This window comes from Hemitrygon akajei, chromosome 5 (genome assembly GCF_048418815.1).
Source record: "Hemitrygon akajei chromosome 5, sHemAka1.3, whole genome shotgun sequence".
Lineage (NCBI taxonomy): Eukaryota > Metazoa > Chordata > Chondrichthyes > Myliobatiformes > Dasyatidae > Hemitrygon > Hemitrygon akajei.
In genome coordinates this window covers 4,886,523-4,910,212 of record NC_133128.1, presented here as the reverse complement: position 1 = coordinate 4,910,212, position 23,690 = coordinate 4,886,523, and the positions used below count along the sequence as shown (strand labels likewise).

Sequence of the window (23,690 nt, the reverse complement as noted above, 5' to 3'; positions counted from 1 at the left end):
ATAATTAAAGATTAGCTTTACTTGTCACAGATACATTGAAGCATGCAGTGAAATGCATCATATTATGTCACGACCAGCACAGTCTGCAAGTGTCGCCATGTTTCCGGTGCCAGTGTAGCATGCCTGTAATTCACTGACCCTAACCTGTGTGTCTTTGGAATGTGGGTGGAAACCAGCACACCTGCAGAAAACCCACATGGTCACAGGGAGAACGTACAAACTCCTTACGGACACTGATAGGAATTGAACCCCAGGTGCTGGTGCTGTAAAGCATTATGCTAACCTTGCTGCCCCTTTAAATGTTAAGAATGTACTTTCCTCAACCATTTGGTGAGGCAGCTCATTCCATTTACGTGCCTCCTTGTGGGTAAAAATTTGTCCCTCGGGCTCCTAATAAATCTCTCTCCTCCACCCCCTGCCCCCATACAACCTATTTCCTCTGGTCATTGATTCCACAACCCTGAAAAATCGAAACAGCATGTGATCAGGAATAGGACTGGCCATAACTCGTAAAGATTTTGGTCCAGATTGTACATTATCCAGCAGCATTTTTAGGGTTCTAGGTCCACTGGCACGATTGGTTGCTGATGCTGACACATTGTCCTGCAGACAGTAATTCTTATCCTGACACTTGATATAAAGCTCATCGTTAATTCAAAGCTAGGGATCTAATGTCTCATGACTTCATTCATTTAAACCTTTCTCTGTGTTACAGGAAGAACTGGCAGACACCATCTCCCGCCTTGTACATACCTTCAGGAATCTGGATGCCAGTGAGTTCTTGCTCATTCTTTCTCTGATTAGATACAGGAAAGATGAATATGAATAGTCTTTGTGAATGGAGAATAACGCAGTCTGTGACAGTGGTTGAAAACATGGAATTGATTTCCATGAGAAGATGGTGAAGTGGGAATAGTACTTTGACAAGAAAAGGTCGAAAGATCAATTGAAACGGGTGTGATTGAGATGAGTTGGTCAGAGCCGATTCTGCAAGTCCACTGGGGAGGTTGAAGCCCCGTGTCAGCAGGCGTGAGTCCATGATTGCTGGAGGCCGATCCTGAGGTTAAAGGACTGTGTATTAGGGAGGTGGAGGAAGAAATTGGACTTATTTTTGCTGTTATTGTTTTGTTGCTTGTGTTCTGTGTTGTTCTGCTGAGCATTGTGCACATGCTATGTTGGCAGCAGAATGTATGGCGACATATAGACTGCCCCCAGCACATTAGGTGTGTGTTAACAACTAATGGAATTGAACACATTTCACTGTATTCAATTTACATATGACAAATAAACTTGAATCTGGTATTTTGATTGAGAGAAGGAGCAGGGTAGTGGGAACTGTAATGACCAGCTTGAAGGCTGAACTGAACAGTCTTATGTTTTTCTGCCCCAAGAGTTTCTGTTCCTGGAGACATTCTTCCAGACCATGAACCGCGAGTGGAATGGGATTGATCGGCTGCGCCTGGATAAATACTACACTGTGAGAATTTGAGGCTAAGTGTTTAGAACATAACATAGAATAGTATAACACAGTACAGGCCCTTTGGCCCACAATGTTGTACTGACCCTTAAACCCTGCCTCCCATGTATCCCCCACCTTAAATTCCTCCATATCCCTGTCTAGTTGTCTCTTAAATTTCACTAGTGTATCTGCCTCCACCACTGACTCAGGCAGCGCATTCCACGCACCAACCACTCTGAGTGAAAAACCTTCCTCTAATATCCCCCTTGAACTTCCCTCCCCTTACCTTAAAGCCATGTCCTCTTGTACTGAGCAGTGGTGCCCTGGGGAGGAGGCACTGGCTGTCCACTCTATCTATTCTTCTTAATATCTTCTATACCTCTATCATGTCTCCTCTCATCCTCCTTCTCTCCAAAGAGTAAAGCCCGAGCTCCCTTAATCTCTGTACCCTTTCCAATGCTTCCACATCCTTCCTATTAGTGAGGTAACCAGAACTGGAAACAGTACTCCAAGTGTGGCCTAACCAGAGTTTTATAGAGTTGCATCATTATCCCACAATTTTTAAACTCTATCTCTCAACTTGTGAATGCTAATACCCCATAAGCTTTCTTAACTACCCTATCTACCTGTGAGGCAACTTTCAGGGATCTGTGGACATGTACCCCCAGATCCTTCGGCTCCTCCATACTACCAAGTATCCTGCCATTTACTTTGTACTCTGCCTTGGAGTTTGTCCTTCCAACGTGTACCACCTCACACTTCTCTGGGTTGAACTCCATTTGCCACTTCTCAGCCCACCTGCATCCTATCAGTGTCTCTCTGCAATCTTCGACAATCCCCTACACTATCCACAACACCACCAACCTTTGTGTCGTCTGCAAACTTGCCAACCCACCCTTCTACCCCCACATCCAGGTCAGTAATAAACATCACGAAAAGTAGAGGTCCCAGAACCGATCCTTGTGGGACACCACTAGTCACAGCCCTCCAATCTGAATGTACTCCCTCCACCACGACCCTCTGCTTTCTGCAGGCAAGCCAATTCTGAATCCACCTGGCCAAACTTCCCTGGATCACATGCCTTCTGACTTTCTGAATAAGCCTACTTTGTGGAACCTTATCAAATGCCTTACTAAAATCCATGTAGATCACATCCCCTGGACTACCCTCATCTATATGCCTGGTCACCTCCTCAAAGAACTCTATCAGGCTTGTTAGACACGATCTGCCCTTCACAAAGCCATGCTGACTGTCCCTGATCAGACCATGATTCTCTAAATGCCCATAGATCCTACCTCTAAGAATCTTTTCCAACAGCTTTCCCACCACAGACGTAAGGCTCACTGGACTATAATTACCTGGACTATCCCTGCTACCTTTTTTGACCAAGGTGACTACATTCACCTCTCTCCAATCCTCCAGTACCATTCCCATGAACAACGAGGACATAAAGATCCTGACCAGAGGCTCAGCAATCTCTTCCCTCGCCTTGTGGAGCAGCCTGGGGAATATTCCATCAGACCCCAGGGACTTATCCGTCCTAATGTATTTTAACAACTCCAACACCTCCTCTCCCTTAATTTCAACATGTTCCAGAACTTCAACCTCACTCATATTGTCCTCACCGTCATCAAGTTCCCTCTCATGGTGAATACCGAAGAGAAGTACATTAAGAACCCTGCTCACTTCCACAGCCTCCAGGCACATCTTCCCACTTTTATCTCTAATTGGTCCTACCTTTACTCCTGTCATCCTTTTGTTCTTCACATAATTGAAGAATGCCTTGGGGTTTTCCTTTACCCTACTCGCCAAGGCCTTCTCATGCCCCCTTCTTGCTCTTCTCAGCCCCTTCTTAAGCTCCTTTCTTGCTACCCTATATTCCTCAATAGACCCATCTGATCCTTGCTTCCTAAACCTCATGTATGCTGCCTTCTTCCACCTGACTAGATTTTCCACTTCACTTGTCACTCATGGTTCCTTCACCCTACCATTCTTTATCTTCCACACCGGGACAAATTTATCCCTAACATCCTGCAAGAGATCCCTAAACATCGACCACATGTCCATAGTACATTTCCCTGCAAAAACATCATCCTAATTCATGCCCGCAAGTTCTAGCCTTATAGCCTTATAATTTGCCCTTCCCCAATTAAAATTGGGGAATTTCTTTTGACCCTTGCATGTGGAATTGACACCCAAGGTACTGATGTCCAGGAATCCTCTGGGGATCCACTGGTGGGAGGGGGAGGGCTGCTGACTAGCCTTCCCATAGAGCACTACAGTGCAGAAACAGGCCCTTTGACCCATCTAGTCCGAGCCAAACTGTTCTCCCTGGTCCCATAGCCCTCCATTCCCCTCCCTTCCGAACTTCCTTAACTGTTGCAATTAAACTTGTATCTACTATTTCCACTGCCAGCTTGTTCAACACTCGCACCATCCTCTGAGTGAAGAAATTCCCCTCGGGCTTCCCTTGAACATTTCACCTTTCTCCCATAAGCTTTGACCTCTTTCTCGTCTCACTCAAGTTCAGTGGGGAAAAGCCTGCTTGCATTTGCCATCTCAGGAGCTGCTGTTGTGTGGTACCAGGGGGTTTCCATACAGTGTGAGCTGCCATTAAACGGAGCTCCTGTCAGACAGTTCAGGGAGCTCCAAAAGCCACGATGCTGTTCCAAACGTGTCATTCACTCCTTTCTGACATGAGACATGGGGGCAGAATTAGGACATTCAGCCCATTGAGTCTGCTCTGGTTGATCGCTGGAACAACAGTCTGGGTGTGGAAACTCAGATATTTAGTTGTGCATTTGCACAGCGTCTCTCAGTATGAAAGTGCCAATGTGTCCACTTACCCATCTTAGCTCACTTTCCGACCCCCACCCCCTCCACCTTCCTCAAGTAGACTCCTAACTCTGCTTAACTTCCAAAAGAAGCATCACGAATTTCCAGAGTTTTCTCCCTCCTGCTGAATGAGGAAGTTCCTGCTTAGAAAGTCATACAACTTAGAAACTGGCCCTTCAGCCCAAATAATACTGACAAAGACTCTCACCTGAAGCGTCAACTGTTTAAATAAGCAAAAGGAATCCTGGCAATTTTCGCGATTGGCTTTTGTTCTTTAAAAGTTGTCCCAAATGAGCAAGTGGCTGCCCCAATTAACCAGAATCTACTGTATTATCAATAATTGTTGCTGAATTGTTTACAGGACAATTTTGAACAACTTTGGCCAGCTTGTACTCCATCCCTGTCACCCCCACCTTTTTATTCTGCTTCTTCCCCCTTCCTTTCCAGTCCTGATGAAGGGTCTTGCCCTGAAATGTTAACTGCTCATTCATTTTGATAGATGCTGCCTGACTTGCTGAGTTCCTCCAACATTTTGTGCGCATTACTCTGGATTTCCAGCTTCTACAGAATCTCTTGTGTAGATGGCCAGTCCCACATGCCCATACGTACAAAACCTTTTATATCCACTTACCTACTGTATCTACTTAGCTTTTAAATGTTGCTAATGAGCCTGTCTCGAACACTTGGGGGCTCATATCTCCCAAATTATAACAGTTCACATTTCTGTGGATTGAAAGCAGTTTGCACCAGTTTCTTAATTAGTGATTTTCTTTATGCACCCGTTCATCATTGAGACTATCAGGTTTGAGCTCAATGACACTCATAGCTGAGCTCTGGGTTCATGCCTGAGAGCTAGAATCCAGCAATGTTGTGTCCTTTGTCCTTAACTTTGGTGCAGAGACTCTTAGAAACATCATGCAGCTGCCCAAGGAGAACTGTGTCACAGTGAGCAGGGCTGTTGTCATCTTGTGAATCAGAATCAAGTTTAACATCACTGGCCTATGTCATGAAATATGTGGTTTTGTGGCAGCAGTACAGTATAATACATTATTTTAAAAAACCTAAATTATAATAAGAAAAATAAACAATGGATTCCAGTTAATTTGATCACATCAGGACAGTGCAAATTAACCCCAAGTTTTCTTGGAAATGGATTTTTAAAAAGTATAAAAGAGAGAAACTTCCATGTAACTGCATAACAAATTATGTATTTAAATGAAATACAGAACATGACCAATACCTCTACAGTATTATAAAACTGTGTATTTCCTAATAGTTATCGAAGGAAGAATTCATCCAATGTATGCTGCTGTCTTCTTTCTGATTGAACATACTGAGAGCAGACACCTGGTGTAGATAATGGACTGCATTCATTCTGTGCTTCTGCTGATTGCGTCCTCCGATCTTCATTTTCATTGTAATATTAAAGATGATTGTCAGTAGCTTCATATTTTTCCTATTTCCTAACTTGTTGAAATAGTGAAATCAATTCATTTTCACTCCCAGCCGTTTCTGGCATCTCCAAGTCTGAGGGCTTGAAACCACAGTGAACGAAACAATTCTAAGAGCAAACACGAGAAAATCTGCAGATGCTGGAAATTCAAACAGCAACACACACAAAATGCTGGTGGAACGCAGCAGGTCAGGCAGCATCTATAGGGAGAAGCGCTGTTGACGTTTCGGGCTGAGACCCTTCGTCAGGACACTTTATTGGACAATTCTAAATTGTCTTACTGCTTATCTCTTGCCAACTATCAGTGACAAAAATCACTGCTTTTTGAACACAAGCACATACAACTGATGCCAGTCCTGAAGAAGAGTCTCGGCCCAAAACATCATTTGTTTATTCTTTTCTGTAGATGCTGCCTGAACTGCTGAGTTTCTCAGTGTTTTGTGTGAAATGCTTTGGATTTCCAGCATTGTAGACTTGCTCATGTTTGTGATGCTCTTTAAAACTTCGCTCCAAGCACAAGTGCATGTGACTGGCACTGCCTCGAAACAGTCTGCTACCCCAATTAGGTAGTATAGTATCCCAAGTAAACAAAGGGAATCCCAGCCCTTTTCTAGATTAGATTCTCTTCTATTAAGTAGTGTCCCAAATAAGCGGCTGCCCTTATTAACTGATGGCCCGATTAACCAGACTCCACAGTGAGTTAAAAAAATAAAATAAAATTAGTGCAAAAAAAAATAAAGCAGTGTATGTGGGTTCATTGTCCATTCACATGGCAGCAATAACCAAGCTGGGGATATAGTGTTAAAATTCAGATATGAAATTATGGCTGTGATTAACAATGTTCTATTTCCTGGCAGTTGATCAGACTGGTACTGAGGCAGTTTCTTGAGGAACTGAAAAGCACAGGATGGGATGAAAGGTAATTGGAGCTTTGCAGTCCTTCAAATAAAATCTTGCACAAATCAAACTGGGCACTTTTGAAAGAAATTTAGATAAGTGTCAATGTGTGGGCCCCATAGTAACATATTGGTCAGTATAATGCTTTACGGTGCCAGCAATCAGAAAATCCGGGGTCATTTCAACTGCTGTCTGTAAGGAGCTTGCCCAATCTTTCCGTGACTGCATGGGTTTCCTCCCACATTCCTTCATGCCCTGACTCAATCAAGAATCTATCAACCTCTGCCTTAAGTACACCCAATAACTTGGCCTCCACAGCTGCCTGTGGCAACCAATTCACAGATTCAGTACCCTCAGTGTAAAGCAATTCCCTCTCACCTCTGTTCTAAGTGGACGTTCCCCTATTCTGAGGCTGTGTCCTCTGGTCTTAGACTTCTCCAGCATAGGAAACATCCACTTTATTGAGGCTTTTCAACATTCGATACATTTCAATAAGATCCCCCTCTCATTAGAAACAGAGAAAACCTGCAGCGCAATGCAGACCCTTTGGCCCACAAAGCTGTGCCGAACATGTCCTTACCTTAGAAATTACCTAGGGTTACCCATAGCCCTCTATTTTCCTAAGCTCCATGTACCTGTCCAGGAGTCTCTTAAAAGACCCTATCGTATCCACCTCCACCACTGTTGCTGGCAGCCCATTCCACACACTCACCACTCTCTACATAAAAAAAAAAAGCTTACCCCTGACATCTCTGTACCTACTCCCCAGCACCTTAAAACTACGCCCTTTTGTGCTAACCATTTCAGCCCTGGGGAAAAGCCTCTGACTATCCACACCATCAATGCCTCTCATCATCTTACGCACCTAAGATTCTTTTGAATTCCAGTGAGTACAGGCCTAGAGCCATCAAATGCTCCACATTTGATGAGCCTTTCAGTCCCGGAATCATTTGTATCACCAGCTGTTGGTTGTTGATAAAAACAAAACATTTCACGGTATGCTTCGATGTACATGTGACAAATATAGCTAATTATACTCCACGTATGTGATACACTGTGTCACTCTGGTTACCTGTACTGCTGTGAGCTTACTGCACGATTCACTTGTGAGGACAATTAAACTTCATGCATCTTGCAAAGTGAGCCTTTCTGATTTTCGTTTTCAGTGTTGTCAGCCGTTTTCTCAGATGTGTGACAGATGAAGTGTTGAATCCCACCAAGAATGATGCCCCCTCTGGGGTCCGTTATCATTTCATCGACATCTACCTGCAAGAGCTGGCAAGAGTTGGTACACAGCAGGTAAAGAGAGCACACTTTGTCGAGGTGGTGTTTACTAATTAACCCCACAATCTTGGTTGTGGACTTCAGCACCCACAGGATGTGCATCCTTGCACCTGTTCTGAAAGAGCGTTCAGGGCTGAAACTAGCAGATGAACTAGACTTCAATCCTGAATTTAATTCCCTTTTATGCAAGCAATTGAACCACTCCGCCTCCTTCATTAATTTCTTCAACTCTGTTTTGTTGGAAGCTGGATTTGATTGAAATGGGCTTTATCACAGAACCATAGAAATGACTGGGACGAGACTGCATCTGGCAAAGCAAACGAGCTTAATCTCAGCCCTGTGTGCTACAACACAACTGTGTAGGTTTTAATTATGCAGCTGGCTTCTCCCTTCATTGGAAAATCAGTTTATTGTTGTCACGTGTACCGAGGTACAGTGAAAAGATTGTCTTGCGGTCTGTTTAATTCATCACACAGTGCATTCAGGTAGTACAGGGTAAAACAATAACAATGCAGAATGAAGTGTTAGAATTACACAGACCCGTCAGCTCCTCTTCAACTTCACATGTATATCACACTCCCTGCTGCTGGATAAACATGGAACAGTACAGGTCCTTCAGCCCACAATGTTATTTCTTCCTTTTAACTTGCTCTGTGATCAATCTAACTCTTCTCTCCTCCATTTTTCTATCATCCATGTGCCTATCTGTGAGTTCCTAATGTACTACCCTCTACCTTGCATCCCAGCAGTACGTTCCAGCCACTTACCAGTCTGAGTGAAAAGCCCTACCTCTGACATCTCCCCAAAACTTCCTTCACTCACCTCAAAAGGATGTCCTCTAGTATTGGTGGTTGCTGCCCTGGCAATGTTATTTCACCTCATATATCAGTGATAATAAAACTGATTCTTGACTGCTGCTTATCACCTTGTACACCTCTATCAAGTCTCCTCTCATCCTCCTTTGTTCCAAAGAGCAAAGCCCTGGCTTGCTCACATATCCTCGTAGGGCCTGCTCTCTAGGTCACACAACATCCTGGTGAATCTCCTCTGCACCTTCTCTGAAGCTTCCACATTGTTCCTATGAGATGACCAGGATTGAACACCCTACTCTTCAGCGTGGTCTGACCAGAGTTTTATAGAGCTGCAACATTATCTTGTGGCTCTTGAGCTCAATCCCCCAACTAATGAAAGCCAATGCACCATACACCTTCATAACCACCTTACCAACTTGCGCAGCAACTTTGAGGGATGTTTGGACGATCCCTCTGTTCCTGCATGTGGTTGAGAATCCTGGTATTAACCTTGTATTCTGCCATCAAGTTCAACCTTCCAAACTAAGTCACTTCATAGTTTTCCAGGTTGAACTCCATCTGCCTTTTCTCAGTCCTGCTCTGCCTTTTTAACGGCCTCAGTCTGTATCGGACATTCGTCAATATTATCAGCTCAGTTTGTTCTTTTCCCTGTTTCTTTACTTTTCCAGGAGTGGAAGATGCACCAACCTGACCTGCCAGGCGAGTCTCCCCCTGTTCTGCAGTTCACGGCTCAGTCATACAGAACTACAGCACAGAAACAGGCCAGCACGCCTGGTCCCATTGACCCACACCTAGACTGTAGCCCTCCATTCACCTCGCATCTATGTACTTACCTAAACTATCTACCACATCCACTGGCAACTCACTCCACTCTCTCACTACCAAGTGAGGATGTCCCTCAGGTTCTGCTGAAATAGTTCACCTTTCATCCTTAACCTATGACCTCTCACCCAACCTCAGTGGTAAAAGCCTGCATGTATTCATATCTATTGCCCTTGTTATTTTGTATACCTCTATCAAATCTTCCCTCATTCTCCTACATTCCAGGGAATAAAATCCTCATCCATTCAGCCTTTCTTTATAACTACCTGCGTCTCAATATCACCAAGACCAAGGAGATGGTGGTGGACTTTAGGAGATCTAGGCCTCATATGGAGCCAGTGATCATTAATGGAAAATGTGTGGAGCAGGTTAAGACCTACAAGTATCTGGGAGTGGAGTTAGACGAGAAGCTAGACTGGACTGCCAACACAGATGCCTTGTGCAGGAAGGCACAGAGTCGACTGTACTTCCTTAGAAGGTTGGCGTCATTCAATGTCTGCAGTGAGATGCTGAAGATGTTCTATAGGTCAGTTGTTGAGAGCGCCCTCTTCTTTGTGGTGGCGTGTTGGGGAGGAAGCATTAAGAAGAGGGACGCCTCACGTCTTAATAAGCTGGTAAGGAAGGCGGGCTCTGTCGTGGGCAAAGTACTGGAGAGTTTAACATCGGTAGCTGAGCGAAGGGCGCTGAGTAGGCTACGGTCAATTATGGATAACTCTGAACATCCTCTACATAGCACCATCCAGAGACAGAGAAGCAGTTTCAGCAACAGGTTACTATCGATGCAATGCTCCTCAGACAGGATGAAGAGGTCAATACTCCCCAATGCCATTAGGCTTTACAATTCAACTGCCAGGACTTAAGAACTTTTTTTTTTAAAGCTATTATTAATGTTTTTTGAGTTAGTGATTTAGATGCATATCATATTATTACTGAGTTAAGTATTGTATGTAATTAGTTTTTGCTACAACAAGTGTATGGGACATTGGAAAAAATGTTGAATTTCCCCATGGGGATGAATAAAGTATCTATCTATCTATCTATCTATCTAACTCAAGTTCCAGCGACATCCTTCAGAATTTTCTCTGTAACTTTGTCAATCTTATTGACGTAATTCCTGTCGGTAGGTGATCAGATATGCACACACTACTCTAAATTAATTCCTGTAGGTAGGTGATCAGAAATGCACACACTGCTCTAAATTAAGCCTCACCGACCAATAAGAGGCATAGTTTGCTTTTCCTCCTTCCCTTTTCCTGTACAGAATAACATGTACAAACCTTGTGTTGTGACACATCTTTATTTGCTTTGTTCTAGTTGACTGCAGAACAGAACCTGAAGTTTATTGATCCTTTCTGTCAAATTGCTGCCAAAACCAAAGAGTAAGTTTGGCCTGTCTGTCTATGTCTGCATGTTTTGAATGTGGGTTAATGTCCCCAACCAATCAAAAAGCCTTACTATTCTCTGTCTTTACTGACCAGGGCCGAACAAAAATGGTTGCTGCCTTTAATGTGTATGTTCTGAACTTCCATTGTCCTCGCGGGTTCCCGGGGTCACCTGTTCCTCTACAGCTCACCCACCCCAGCATTTGGCTATTTGACCTGAACTTGTGCACTTTGAATCTATTAGCCGGGCTCTGAGATCTGCTCAAAACCACAAGGGAAGGAGGTGGAGAACCAGAGGGAGGTGCTGGGCAGGTGAGGAGAAAAGGGCTGAGAGGGGAACCTGAATGGGAAATGGGAAATGGAAAATGAGAGAGAGAGAAATTACCAGAAATTGGACAACTTGATATTCATGCCGTCAGGTTGGAGACTACTGCAACGGAATATGAGGTGTTGCTTTTCTGTCCTGAGTTTGCCCTCATTGTGGCAGCAGTGGAGGCCATGGACAGATGTATCCGGTTTTATTTTAGTCTTTATTGTGGTATCAGATGTCTGTGTGTTCCACCTGCTAAAGTTCAACAATTCCCTCTGGCAATGAAGAGAAAGATCCTCACAATACTCTGTGATGTTACCGTCTTTAGGGTGCCAATACCCTGCTAATTTAGATCCCAACACAGATGCTGCCTAGCTCACTGAGTCCCCTAGCATTTTGTGCATTGCTGTAGTCTTCTGATGCCTGTACTCTTTTGGTATCTTGATTTTGATTCCAGTCAAGCAGTTTTGTCATCGAATGGACCCTGTTGTGTTCAGTCTGTCAGTTCTCCCGGTTGATTGCCCAGAGGGTGGGGTTTTGCACTGGTCAGTAGGCCATTACCCTGATTTAATTCTCGTTTTGTCCCTGACTGTGGCGTGGCTGCAGTCGAGTCTTGTTTCACATGATCTCCCAGGGAATCTTTGAGCTCATTATGGACCAGGCACCTTTTGCTATTGAGGATTTGATGAATGAGCTGCAGGCCAGTGAGGAGGATGACGTGTCGGGCGAGGAGCTAAAATCAAGTCAAGAGAGCGAAGATCCAGCAAAGCCAAAGATAAATGGTGAGAACCAGATTATGCTGAGGTATTAGCTCTGGTGTGAGTGCACAAAGACAAATAGCAATAGCTTATGAACTCCTGAATATGCACCAACGTTTTCCATTTTAGAACATAGAACAGTACAGGCCCTTCGGTCCACAATGTGCTGACTTTTTAATCTGTTTTGAGATCAATCTAACCCCTTCCTCCTACATAACCTTCCATTTTTCTATCATCCGTGTGCCTAAACAGTGCTGGCCCTTTGGCCCACAATGTTGTGCTGACCTTTTAACCTATTCTAACATCAATCTAGCCCTTCACTCCCACATAACTCTCAATGTTCTTACCTAAAAGTCTTTAAAAATGTCCCTAAAGTATCTGCCTCAGCCACCATCCATGAAGGTGATAGGCCCTCATCGTGGCAGCAGAGGAGGCGAGAGGCAAACGTGTCCTGCTTTATCTTGGAGAGTTACTGTGGTGTGAGATGTACGTATTCAACATACTGAAATTCAGAAATTCCCTGTGGCAATGAAGAGAAGCCCCCTTGCAGTACTCTGTGATGTTACAGTCGGGGTGCCAGTATCCTGTTAATTTTGATTCCAGTATCATAAGAACAGAATGCTTGTAGCTGTGAGATTCATCGATTGATTCAAACTGTTTTGAAAAGATTAGAAATTCTCCAGCATTGAACTGATCGGAGATTCACAACTGAAAATGTTTGCACAGGGTCGGCTTCAAAGGAAGACGCTGAACTGGATGGAGACAGGAAGAGTCCAAACCATTCTCAATGCGATGAAGATATTGGTCCTGTCCTCCAGGTAAGCAATGCATTACACAGGCAAAATAAGGATAATCTTAGGTGGGGGTCCATTTAATTGAACAGAATTGGGGGAGAGTTGTTGTGAGTCGACACTAAAACTGGTTCTTTGTTTTGGTCCTCACGGTGACCATGCCCACTGATCCATGTCTCTGGTATGGTCGTTGTGTTTATGGTAATGGATTTGCAGTCAATAAAATAGCTAAAGAATTTTGCACTTGACATTTGTGCATTGTCACCAAGTTAAGTGACTATAAAATCTTCATGTTAATAGAATATAGCATCAGGAAGGGGAATTAACCCCTTCCTGCACTAGCCATACTCATCCTGTAAACATTTCACTTGTCAGGATCTCACAGTTAGAATCAGGTTTTTTTTTAAATCACTGAGAAATGTCATAGGATTGTTGTTTTGCAGTAGCAGTTCAGTGCAATACATACAAAATTACTTTTAAGTCACAATTTTAAAAAATTAAAATAGCTAATGCAAAATAGAGAGAAGTGAGTAGTGTTCATTGGGTCATGAACCATTCAGGTGTCTGATGGTGGAGGGGAAAGAGCTATGCCTAAAACAGTGAGTGTGTGTCTTCACGTTCCTGTACCACCTCCCTGATAAGCAGAGGGCTTGTCCTGGATGGTGATGGTCCGTAATGCTTAATGATGGATGCCACCTTTTGAAGATATCCATGATGGAGAAGGCTGAGTTTACAACCCTCTGCAGCTTTTTCCAATCTTGTGCAGTGGCCCTCCGTACCAGTGCAACTGGTCAGAATGCTCTCCACAGTACATCTATTAAAAAAATTGCTAGATTGTAGTTCTCAAATTCAATAACGTACTGCATTGAAACAAAAATAAACAAAGACGGAATAACATGGTAGTACTTCTGAACAGCTCAGAACTCTGGTGGCAGAGGGGAAGAAACTGTTCCTAAAACATTGAGTCTGTGTCTTCAGGCTTCTGTACGTCCTCTCTGATAGTAGCAATGAGAAGAGGGCATGTCCTGGGTGGTGAGGACCCCTTGTAATGGATGCTGCCTTCTTGTGATGACTGCAGTTCACTGGGGAACGTGTTTGCTTTTTCATTGGGAAGTGCTGTCATGTTAAATGATCATAAAGGAGCTTGGGCCTCTGTAAGGTCATTTCCTGATTGCTTTGCATTCTTGTCGTATCTAAAGGAAACTTGCTGTGATTAGATCCAAGAAGATTTGTATTTCCAGTGTAGTGTCTGAATTTAGGATTGGATCCTTAATGGCTGAAAGCCTGTCAGTGTTCAGATGGGGTGGTGATGTCTGAAACCCTGTTGCAATAAGGAAGATGCACCAGTGTCTTTTCTTAAGAGGTTAAGGATGTTACTGAACGCTAACAGACTTCTCAGCTGTACTGTTGAAAATGTCCTGATTAGTTGCATCACAGTCTGGTACAGTAATTCAGATACATAGGAATGTAAGAAACAAGTGGACTCAGCCCAATACATCACTGGCACATTCCACCCCACCATCAGTAGTGTAAACAGTAGCCTCAAGAAGTTAACTTCCATCATCAAAGATCCCCACCATCTGGCCATGCCATGTTCTCATAGCTCCCGTCAGGCAGGAGGTAGGAAAGCCTGAAGTCCCACACTGCCAGGTTCAGGAACAACCACTTACGTTCGGTTCTTGAAACAACCAGCAAAGCTCTTATTCGCTGCAGTTTAGTAACACTATAACCACATTGCACTACAGACTTTTTTTCTAATTGTGTTCTGTCTTGTAAAATTGTGTATAATGTCAAACACGAGAAAATCTGCAGGTGCTGGAAATCCAAGCAACACACAAAATGCTGGAGGAACTCAGCTGGCCAGGCAGCATCTATGGAAAAGAGTATAGTCAACGTTTCTGTACTCTTTTCCATAGATGCTGCCTGGCTGCTAAGTTCCTCCAGCATTTTGTGTGTTGCTTGTGTGTACAGGCAGTCCCCGGGTTACAAGCGAGTTCCATTCCTGAGTCCGTCTTTAAGTCGGATTTGTACATAAGTCGGAACAAGTACATCCGGTATTATTTAACATCAGTCAAACGTTTGTCTTAGTACATAATATATATTTTACCTTTCTATGCATGTAAAACACTTAAGAAATGTATTCCAGTAATTAAACCACTGCGTTGCTTAGTAATAATAGTAGCTTTCATCGGGGCAGGGCCTTTCACATGCTCCATTATTCTCACTTTATCCTTTATCCTTTAAAATTGTTCCAATCGTTGACCGACTGTAGCCGAACGCTTTTCCAATGACCGATGACATTTCACCTCTTTCCAAACACTTTATAATTTCCACTTTATTTTCAATCGCATCGTTTTCCATCAACAGAACAGAAACACCACGGGCAGCGGGTCCCAACCTCTGCTGGCTCCCGAGGTCCACTGGGTCCTAAGGACCACTGCACTGAATTGCCTGGATCCTAAAGTCCACCGCACTGAGACGGGTTAAATGGGACAAGTGAAGGCTGTGCTGGGTTCGGGTATTTGATCCCCCTCGATATTCCACGTGGGAATTTAAACTGGAGGTGGCAGTGTTTTGTTTTTTTTACGAGGTCGAGTTGTGAGCTCAACATCAACCTGGCACACTCGAGAGCGGTCGAACTCGGGAACCTCCATTCTCGAGCCCGGCGCTGATCTCACTGCGCCACCAGCCGACTGGAAAAGTTGGGGGGGTGGGGAGTCAGAGTGAAAAATCTAAGCCAAATACAAAGTTACACACTCAGCACAGAGTCAATGGCAGCAACTTAAAATGGTGGAAGGCAGCGCGATCCAACTTAAAATGGCAGACGGCGTTCTCTTTCCTCGGTTCGTAAGTATGAGTTGTTCATAAGTCAGATGTTCGTAACTCGGGGACTATCTGTAATGTGAATGCTGCATACCTGATGTAATGTGTCTGTGGTGCCGCCACATGTTTTCCAGTGCACTTTTGCAGACAAGGACATGTGCAAGTGACAATAAAGTTGGGCTTTGTTTCTGCAGTTTGACTATGGGGCTGTTGCTGACCGGCTCTTCCAGCTCTCCAGCAGGGGGAGCACTCCCACCCAGAATAGGAAACTCCTCTACAAACTGGTGCGAAAGTAAGGATCTCTTGTGTTTCTCTAAAACCTTTTTGTCGATTTCAGACCAGTCCCACCTTCCTGGACCAGTATTGCTGCTCTGGTCAAGTCCACGTTCCCAGCATACCATCCAACTCCTATCTCTCAAACCTCACTTCCAAAGCTCCTCTATATCTCTACTTCATTAGAAGTTTACCCAGATTTGCCATGTCACCAGAAACTTTGACAAACTTCTATAGTTTGCACAGTGGAGGGTATGCTGACTGATTACATCATGGCATGGTATGGATACACCCATGCCCAGGAATGGTAAAGTCTACAAAAGTGGCAGAGAGAGCCCAGTCCATCACAGGCAAAGTGCTCCCACCATTGGGCACATTTACGAGAAGTGTTGCCACAAAAAAATAGCTTCCATTATCAAGGGCCCTCGTCTTCCAGGCCATGTGCCCCTCTTGCTGCTGCCTTCAGGAAGGAGGTACAGGAGCCTCAGGACTCTCACCACCAGGTTCAGGAACAGTTATTATCCCTCAACCATCAGGCTCCTGAACCAGAGGGGATAACTTCACTCACTCCAGCACTGAACTGATTCCACAACCTACACGCTCACTTTCAAGGACTCTGCAACTCAATTTCTCAATACTTTATGTACACAATTTCTCTTTTGCACTTTGATTGTTTGACAGCTTTTGTTTATAGGTATAGTTATTTAGTAAATGCCTGCAAGAAAATGAGTTTCCTTATTGACTCACGGAGTTTTTTTGGGCAGCATGAACTTTGATGATGTGTCTTGAGTGCACTGTTGGGCTTGTGCGTTGGGTGAATGTGATGCCTGCATTTGTGGTTTAACCGCTCAAAGTGTTAGTGTTGTGAAGCCTTACAAAGAATTAGAGCCTGCTTATACCATCTATTAAATGTTGTCCTTTTCCTCTTTCCTACAGGTTCCGGGATTTGGCTGAAGGTGAGGACAAAGCACTTGTGGAAAAGCTGACTTCAGTATGATGTGTTACTCGTATGATGCAGTGTGTTCAAGGGAGCAACCAATTACCTAGTCATAGAGCACTGCAACATGGAGACAGACCCTTTGGCCCATCTTGTCTATGCTCATCTTGTTCTGTACAGTCCAATCAACCTGCACCTGAACCATAGCCCTCCACACCTCTCCCATCCATCCTTATCCAAACTTGTCTTAAATGCTGCAGTCAAATCTACGTCCACCTCTTCCCCTGGCAGCTCGTTCTACACTTGACCCGCCTTATTCAATGTTTCCCTATAGCTCATGTCCTCAAATCCCGGCAACATCCTTGTAAACAGTGACACGTTAATCTTCAAAAGTTCTACCTTGAGAGAGTTTGGTGTCTAGAGCTACTCGCCCAACCTCCTAGCTCTTTGTGCTAGACAGGTTTCCACTACGTAGTCACCGGGAAATGACAAAGTTGTGGTAGTGTAGTGGTCAGCATGACAATATTACAGCTTGGGGCATCAGATGTTTGGAGTTCAATCCTGGTGTTCTCTGTAAGGAGTCTGTACATTCTCCGCGCAGAATGTGTGGGTTTCTCCGAGTGCACCAGTTTCTTCCCACGGTACAAAGACATACCCGTTAGTAGGTTGTTGAAAATTGTTCCAAGATTAGGCTAGGGTTAAATAGGTGAGCTGTCGGGCTGAAGACCTGTTCCGCAGTGTATCTCTAAACAAGTAAATAAATAACTTCAGGAGTATTCAGGCTGCAGCTTGAATAATGTGTACAGTGCTGGTCATGCTTAGTAGGAAAGATGTGAGTGCACAGCGGGGCTGCAGGGGAGTTGCTTTTACTGGGCTTGGCACTGCTTTCCCTGTGGCACAGGAAGCTGACGGAAAACAGTTTTGTGATTTACACAACATATGTATGAGGGAGGATCTCATTGACAATCTATCGACTATTGAAAGGCCTCGATAGGGTGAATGTGTCATATAATGGGGAAGTCTGGGACCAGAGGGCAGAGATGAGGAATTTTTTTAGTCAGTGGATAGTGAATCTGTGGAATTCATTGCCACAGACGTCTGTGGAAGCCAAGTCATTGAGCGCATTTAAAGGAAAGGTTGATAAGTTCTTGATTAATTAGAGTGTCAAAAGATTAAGGGGAGAAAGCTGGAGAATGGGATTGAGCAGGATAACAAATCAGCCATGATGGAATAGCAGAGCAGACTCAGAGGTTAAAGGCCCGCCTCTCCTAAATGCTGGAGGAATGAGCAGCTTCTACAGAAGTGAATAATCTGTTGATGTTTCAGGCGAAAACCCTTCATCCAGACCAATTTGTGATGCTCTTGTTACAACTGTATAAGATGTTGGCAAGAATGCATTTGTAATTGTGTTCAGTTTTGATCACAGTAGCTGTAGGGAAGATGGCATTAAGCTGGAAAGAGCTTAAGAGGAGATTTACCAGGATGTTACCAGGGCTCGGGGGACTGAGTTACAGAGACAGGTTGCACAGGCTGGGACTTGCTTCACTGCAGTGTAGGAGAATGAGGGGTGTTATTAATGTGTGTAAATCTTGAGGGGCACAGACAGGGTGAATGCACACAGTCTTTATCTCAGAGATGGGGAATCAAGAGAAGAATAGGGAGAGGGAGAGAGATTGGCTTTATTTATCACATGTACACCAAAATGAAATGCATCGTTTTTGTCAACAACCAACACCTGAAGATGTGCTGGGGACAGCATGCCGGTGTCGCCATGCTTCTGGTCCCAAAAGGGAAGCCCACAACTTTAGAAAGTTGGAGGAAACCACGGCACCCAGAGGAAACCCACGCATTCACGGGGAGAATGTACACTCTATTACAGACAGTGGCAGGAATTGAACCCCAATCGCTGACGCTGTATAGAGTTACACTGCAGTGCCAGCCCACAAAACATCTGATTGGCAACTTTTTCACATGAGGGTGGTCAGTGTGTGGAAGGAGCTGCTAAAGGAAGTAGTTAATGCAGATACAACATTTGAAAGGCAGTTGGACTGGTACAAGAATAGGAAAGATTTAGAGGGATATGGTCCAAAAGCAGGCAAATGGAATTGGTTTAAATGGGCACCTTGGTTGACTTGGACTGTTTGGACAGGAGGACCTGTTTCATTCAGTGGTGCTGGACTCTAATTGCAGAGGGGCCTGGATTAGGACCCATTTCAGATGAAGAGGAGGATTTTAAAATAGGTTTTGAGCTGGCGTATGAAAGTGTCAACTGAGTCTGCATCCCTTAAGAGTTTTAGGTATTGAGTTTAGGATCTTGGTTCAAAAAAACTGACCTGATCTTTTGAGGGAAATTATTTAAATTTAAGAGACTGGTAAGAGAATGTAAGAAGACCTCAGAGCTTGAGCAGGATTATAAAACGAAAGTGATTCTGTGATGTACTCTGGTCCCTGATAATTAAAAATAGATGGTAGAAAGATTAGAAGAAAATATGTTGGTATGAGTCTGGAATTCACTGGCTTAATGGTGGGTGGAGACAGAAATGTCCTTTAGACCAGAAGACATTAGAGCAGAGTTATGCCATTCGGCTCATGTGATCATGGCTAATCCATTTCCCCCTCAACCCCATTCTGCCTTCTTCCCATAACCTTTCATGCCTTGACTTATTAAGAATCTATCAATGTCTGCCTTAAATATACTCAATGACTTGGCCTCCACAGCTGCTTGAGACAGTAAATTCCACAGATCCGCCACCTGAAATTCCTTATCTCCATTCTCAATGGACATCCCTCTATTCTGAGGCTATGCCCTCTGATCCTGGACTCCCCTACCATAGGAAACGTCCTCTTTACGTCTGTGTTTAAATTAAACTTGTGCATGTGCTTTTGGCATGCAGGACAAGGACTTGCAAAGGTTCAAAGTAAATTTATTATCAAAGTACTTGTATGTCACCATTTATAGCTGTTGAGCATTTGATTTGCCAAATAGTTGCCACCTGTGTTATTAAAAAAATCTGATTCAGTGACAAGTTGCAAAAAATCATTTGTATCTACAGAAACCTGGAAGACTGGTGATCCATTTGAGGTGCTCACCACACTCATAGGAGTTGACACTATGTAGGAGTAATGGTGGAATTGAGCAGAGCAAGGAGAAATTAAAGTTTTTGCAAAGCTCCACACCTTTTGCATTCCGTGGCTCTGCTCATAAAACTGAGGATGATTCTCAATGTTCAAAATAAATTTATTATCAAAGTACATATATGTCACTGTATACTACCCAGAGGTTCATTTTCTCATGGGCATTCACTGTAGATATAAAGAAACACTATAGATTCAATAGAAATCTATGTCCAAACAACCAGTGTGCAAAAGAAGACACTGAACATGCAAAAAAAGCAATAATATTGAGAACATTAGTTGCAGAGTTCTTGAGAGTGATTTCCTTCTTAAATAATCTCATTAACATGACTATGTCATCTCTATGCAGGAGTCTTCCCTCAAGATATCATTCCTCACGATACGTCATCGGACGAGGAAGATGAAGATGATTTCAGTTGGAAAAAGAAGAAACGAAGACGGGAAATGGGATTGTTGGAGGAGGAGGAAGAAGAGGGTGAGATGGTTTCTGCAATTTGATATTAATTCAATGTATACATATTTCACAAACATCCTTCAGGCCTTGCTAGACCTTCCTTTGAATTGGATTGTGATTTCTGTTGAACATCTCAGTTTCTTTTTCCCCAGTTAAGAAGAAAGCAGTGAAAGGGAAAAACAAAAAGAAACGGCGTTCCAAAGGAAGGCTTCCAGCAGCAACCAATGAGAATGAGGAGCCAGCAGGAGAGATTGAGAAGGAAGTAGCTGGTCCCACAGTCCAGGAACCCCCGAGGAAAAAGAAGAAAAGATCGAGACCAGTGAATACAGCTGTGACCTTAGAGAGTACCTTATTGAGCAGTGACGCGCCAAGGATTGAAACTTCGGGACAGGAAGATCTACTTGGGGAAGACCAAGTGAGCCAGTCCAAGTCAGACACACAACCTTTGATACCCATTGTTCCCAAACGGAAGAAGAAGAGGAAGAAGAAAGAGGAGGAGGAGGCTCAGCTCTCTAATGGGAAGAGTTCACCTGAAGATTCAACTCCCAGCGAGCCGGTAGTCAGTCAGAAAGCAGGAGGAGTCCTGGTGAAACTTAAGAAGCAAAACAAGAAAGGAGTTGTTGGCGATGAAGGTGATGCAGCATCTGCCAGCCAGGCACCAGTCAGGAAAAAGAGAAAGGTGAAGGAGCTGTCTGAGAGGCCTGTCCAGAGACAGAAACTGATGAGAAGTGTAAGTTGGAATTTTATTATCTTATTTAGAGATACAGCATTAACAGGTTCTTCTGGCCCAATGACCCAGGGCAGACCAATTATACCCATGGCCTATTAACATATTTAGAGGGGTAGAGGGTAGGTTCTGGACGCCTGAGGAACCAAAGCTCACAACGACCGATAACCAGGGACACAGGCCAGCAGAGATCACTCTGCTGACTAATTTGTTTGGACCCAGCAAAGACTAGTGGCCAGTGCGATAGCCAACCATTGAGAGCAGCAAGTCGAGCCAATATAAATGCAAGCGCTCGGCAGAAACATCACTCAGTTGCGCACTGATGATGATGCCTCAATTGGTGATGAAATGTTTTGTGACCAGTTCTCCAGGCTCGACGAACCACCCTCTAAACAAACCTATTAACCCATACATCTATGGGATTTGGAAGGAAGTTTGCAGAGAAGTCCACAAGTCTGACAGCAGTGTGTTGTTCCTTCACTTCCCAGGCATGATTTCATCTCTCATTTTCTCTGATAGGAGACCAGTTAGCCCACTGGTCTTCAGTGAGCTGCGGCTTTTCTCTCTGGAGTGAAGGAGGGTGAGAGGCGACTTACTGAGGGACACGGTGATGACAAATAGATCAAGTGAACAGCCAGCAGTTTTTTCCCAGGGTGGAAATAGCTAATGCCAAGGGGTGTAATTTGAAGGTGAGATTGGAGGGAAGTATAAAGAGATGTTAGAGGTAGGTTTTTTACACAGAGAGTGGTGGGTTCCATTACTGATGATTTCCATTTTATACCTGATGGAAGTAAATGAGAGCCAGGCACCTGCTGAACAGAGCTGACTCCCATTTGGATAAGCAGGGCAGCACTGTGAGGGTCATGTGTTTTGATTCCTCAGGTGTCCTCAATACCATCCAGCCCTCACTGCTGGGGAAAAGCTCCGTTCAGTGTAAGTGGGCACTTCCATTGTTTCCTGGACCATCTGACTGGCAGACCACAGTTTGTGCAGCTTCAGAGCTGTGTGTCAGACATGGCTATAAGCAGCACTGGGACCCCACAGGGGATTGTATTAGCTCCCTTCCTGTTTACCCTGTATACCCCAGACTTCAGATACAACACTGAGTCATGTCATCTGCGTTAGTTCTCTGTCAACTCAGCAATAGTTGGGTGTATAAAGGGAGGACAGGAGGATGAATACAGGGCCCTGGTGGAGGACTTTGTCGAATGGTGCAAGCTGAATCATCTGCAGGTCCACATCAGTAAGACAAAGGAGATGGTGATGGACTTTAGGAAGACTAAGCCTGCACTGCTCCCTCTTACTATTGAAGGTGAGGACCTACAAGTATGTGGGGGTGTACCTGGATGACATTTGAGTGGAGCACCAACACAGAGGCTGTGTACTAGAAGGAACAGAGTTGCCTCTACTTCCTGAGGAGACTGAGGTCCTTTGGAGTATGCATGCCTCTCCTTGACATGTTCTACCAGTCTGTTGTTGCCAATACAATCTTCAAAGTGGTGGTGTGCTGGGGCAATGGCATCAACACTTTCTGCCCTTGTACCTTTGAACACAGGTGATACCAACAGGCCCAATAAACTGATTAGAAAGTCTGGCTCTGGTGTAGGAGTCAAACTTGATACACTGGATATTGACCCTACGGAAAATCCTGGCAATTCTGGAGAATGTTTCTCACCCTCTGCGTGCCACCTTGGCTGAACAGAGGAGCACTTTAGTAATAGACTAAGACATCTGCACTACTGCAAAGAGTGCTGTATGAGGTCATTCTTGCCCTTGGCCATTAGGCTCTATAATGAGTCAGCCTATATTCGGGGAAGTGATTACCCCCTCCTGGTAAGACTGTTATTAACCTTGGCTTGCCAGAGCTTTGTTTAGCTCTGTTTTATTTTTAATGTAATTTTTTTTTCTCTCTTACTTCTCTTCTAATATTTGTGCACTTGCAATGCTGCTGTGACACTGTAATTTCCTTTTGGATCGATAAAGTATCAATCTACTGTCCTTGATGAGCATTGGTACTTCATTTAAACAAATGCGGGCCAAACTCTGTATTGTCAGCTGCACAAGTCCATGAGCGCACCAGTGCAATGAAAAACTTGCCTGCAGCTGCATCACAGGAACATAGTTACAGATAATCATCATCCACCCAACAAAAATAACAAATTATACACAACTTTTACAAGAAATAATACAATTAGAAACAAAAATGTCTAGATTGGTGCAAAGTGGTCATAGTGCTAAACTGTAGTAATTAGAGTTGTGCCAGTTGGTTCAAGAACTGAATGGTTGAAGGGAAGTAGCTGTTCCTGTACCTGGTAGTGTGGGACTTCAGGCTTCTGTACCTCCTGCCCACTGATAACTGCAAGAAGACAGCGTGGCCTGGATGGTGAAGATCTTTGATTATTGGCTGTGCAATAAAGTCTAAGGTGCACGTGTCAAGTACAGAATTATGGTTGAGTAGTTATTCAAATTGCTGTTTATGAGACTGAAGCTTGCTTTCTGTTAAGGCTTCCAATTGTGAGGCTTCTTGGATTTAGTGTC

General features: G+C 44.0%; 1 protein-coding gene across 1 annotated transcript in view; it reads left to right on the top strand.

The window, feature by feature from the left end:
• LOC140727455 (ribosomal RNA processing protein 1 homolog B-like) overlaps positions 1 to 23,690 on the top strand; it is a 37,420-nt gene that overhangs the window by 4,368 nt on the left and 9,362 nt on the right. The window contains exons 3-13 of the mRNA XM_073044759.1: positions 716 to 773; positions 1,392 to 1,477; positions 6,605 to 6,666; positions 7,811 to 7,943; positions 10,877 to 10,941; positions 11,861 to 12,036; positions 12,739 to 12,830; positions 15,821 to 15,918; positions 16,836 to 16,855; positions 20,321 to 20,446; positions 20,578 to 21,155. Of these exons, the coding sequence (XP_072900860.1) occupies positions 716 to 773; positions 1,392 to 1,477; positions 6,605 to 6,666; positions 7,811 to 7,943; positions 10,877 to 10,941; positions 11,861 to 12,036; positions 12,739 to 12,830; positions 15,821 to 15,918; positions 16,836 to 16,855; positions 20,321 to 20,446; positions 20,578 to 21,155 (1,494 nt within the window). The remainder of the gene's footprint in view (positions 1 to 715; positions 774 to 1,391; positions 1,478 to 6,604; positions 6,667 to 7,810; positions 7,944 to 10,876; positions 10,942 to 11,860; positions 12,037 to 12,738; positions 12,831 to 15,820; positions 15,919 to 16,835; positions 16,856 to 20,320; positions 20,447 to 20,577; positions 21,156 to 23,690) is intronic.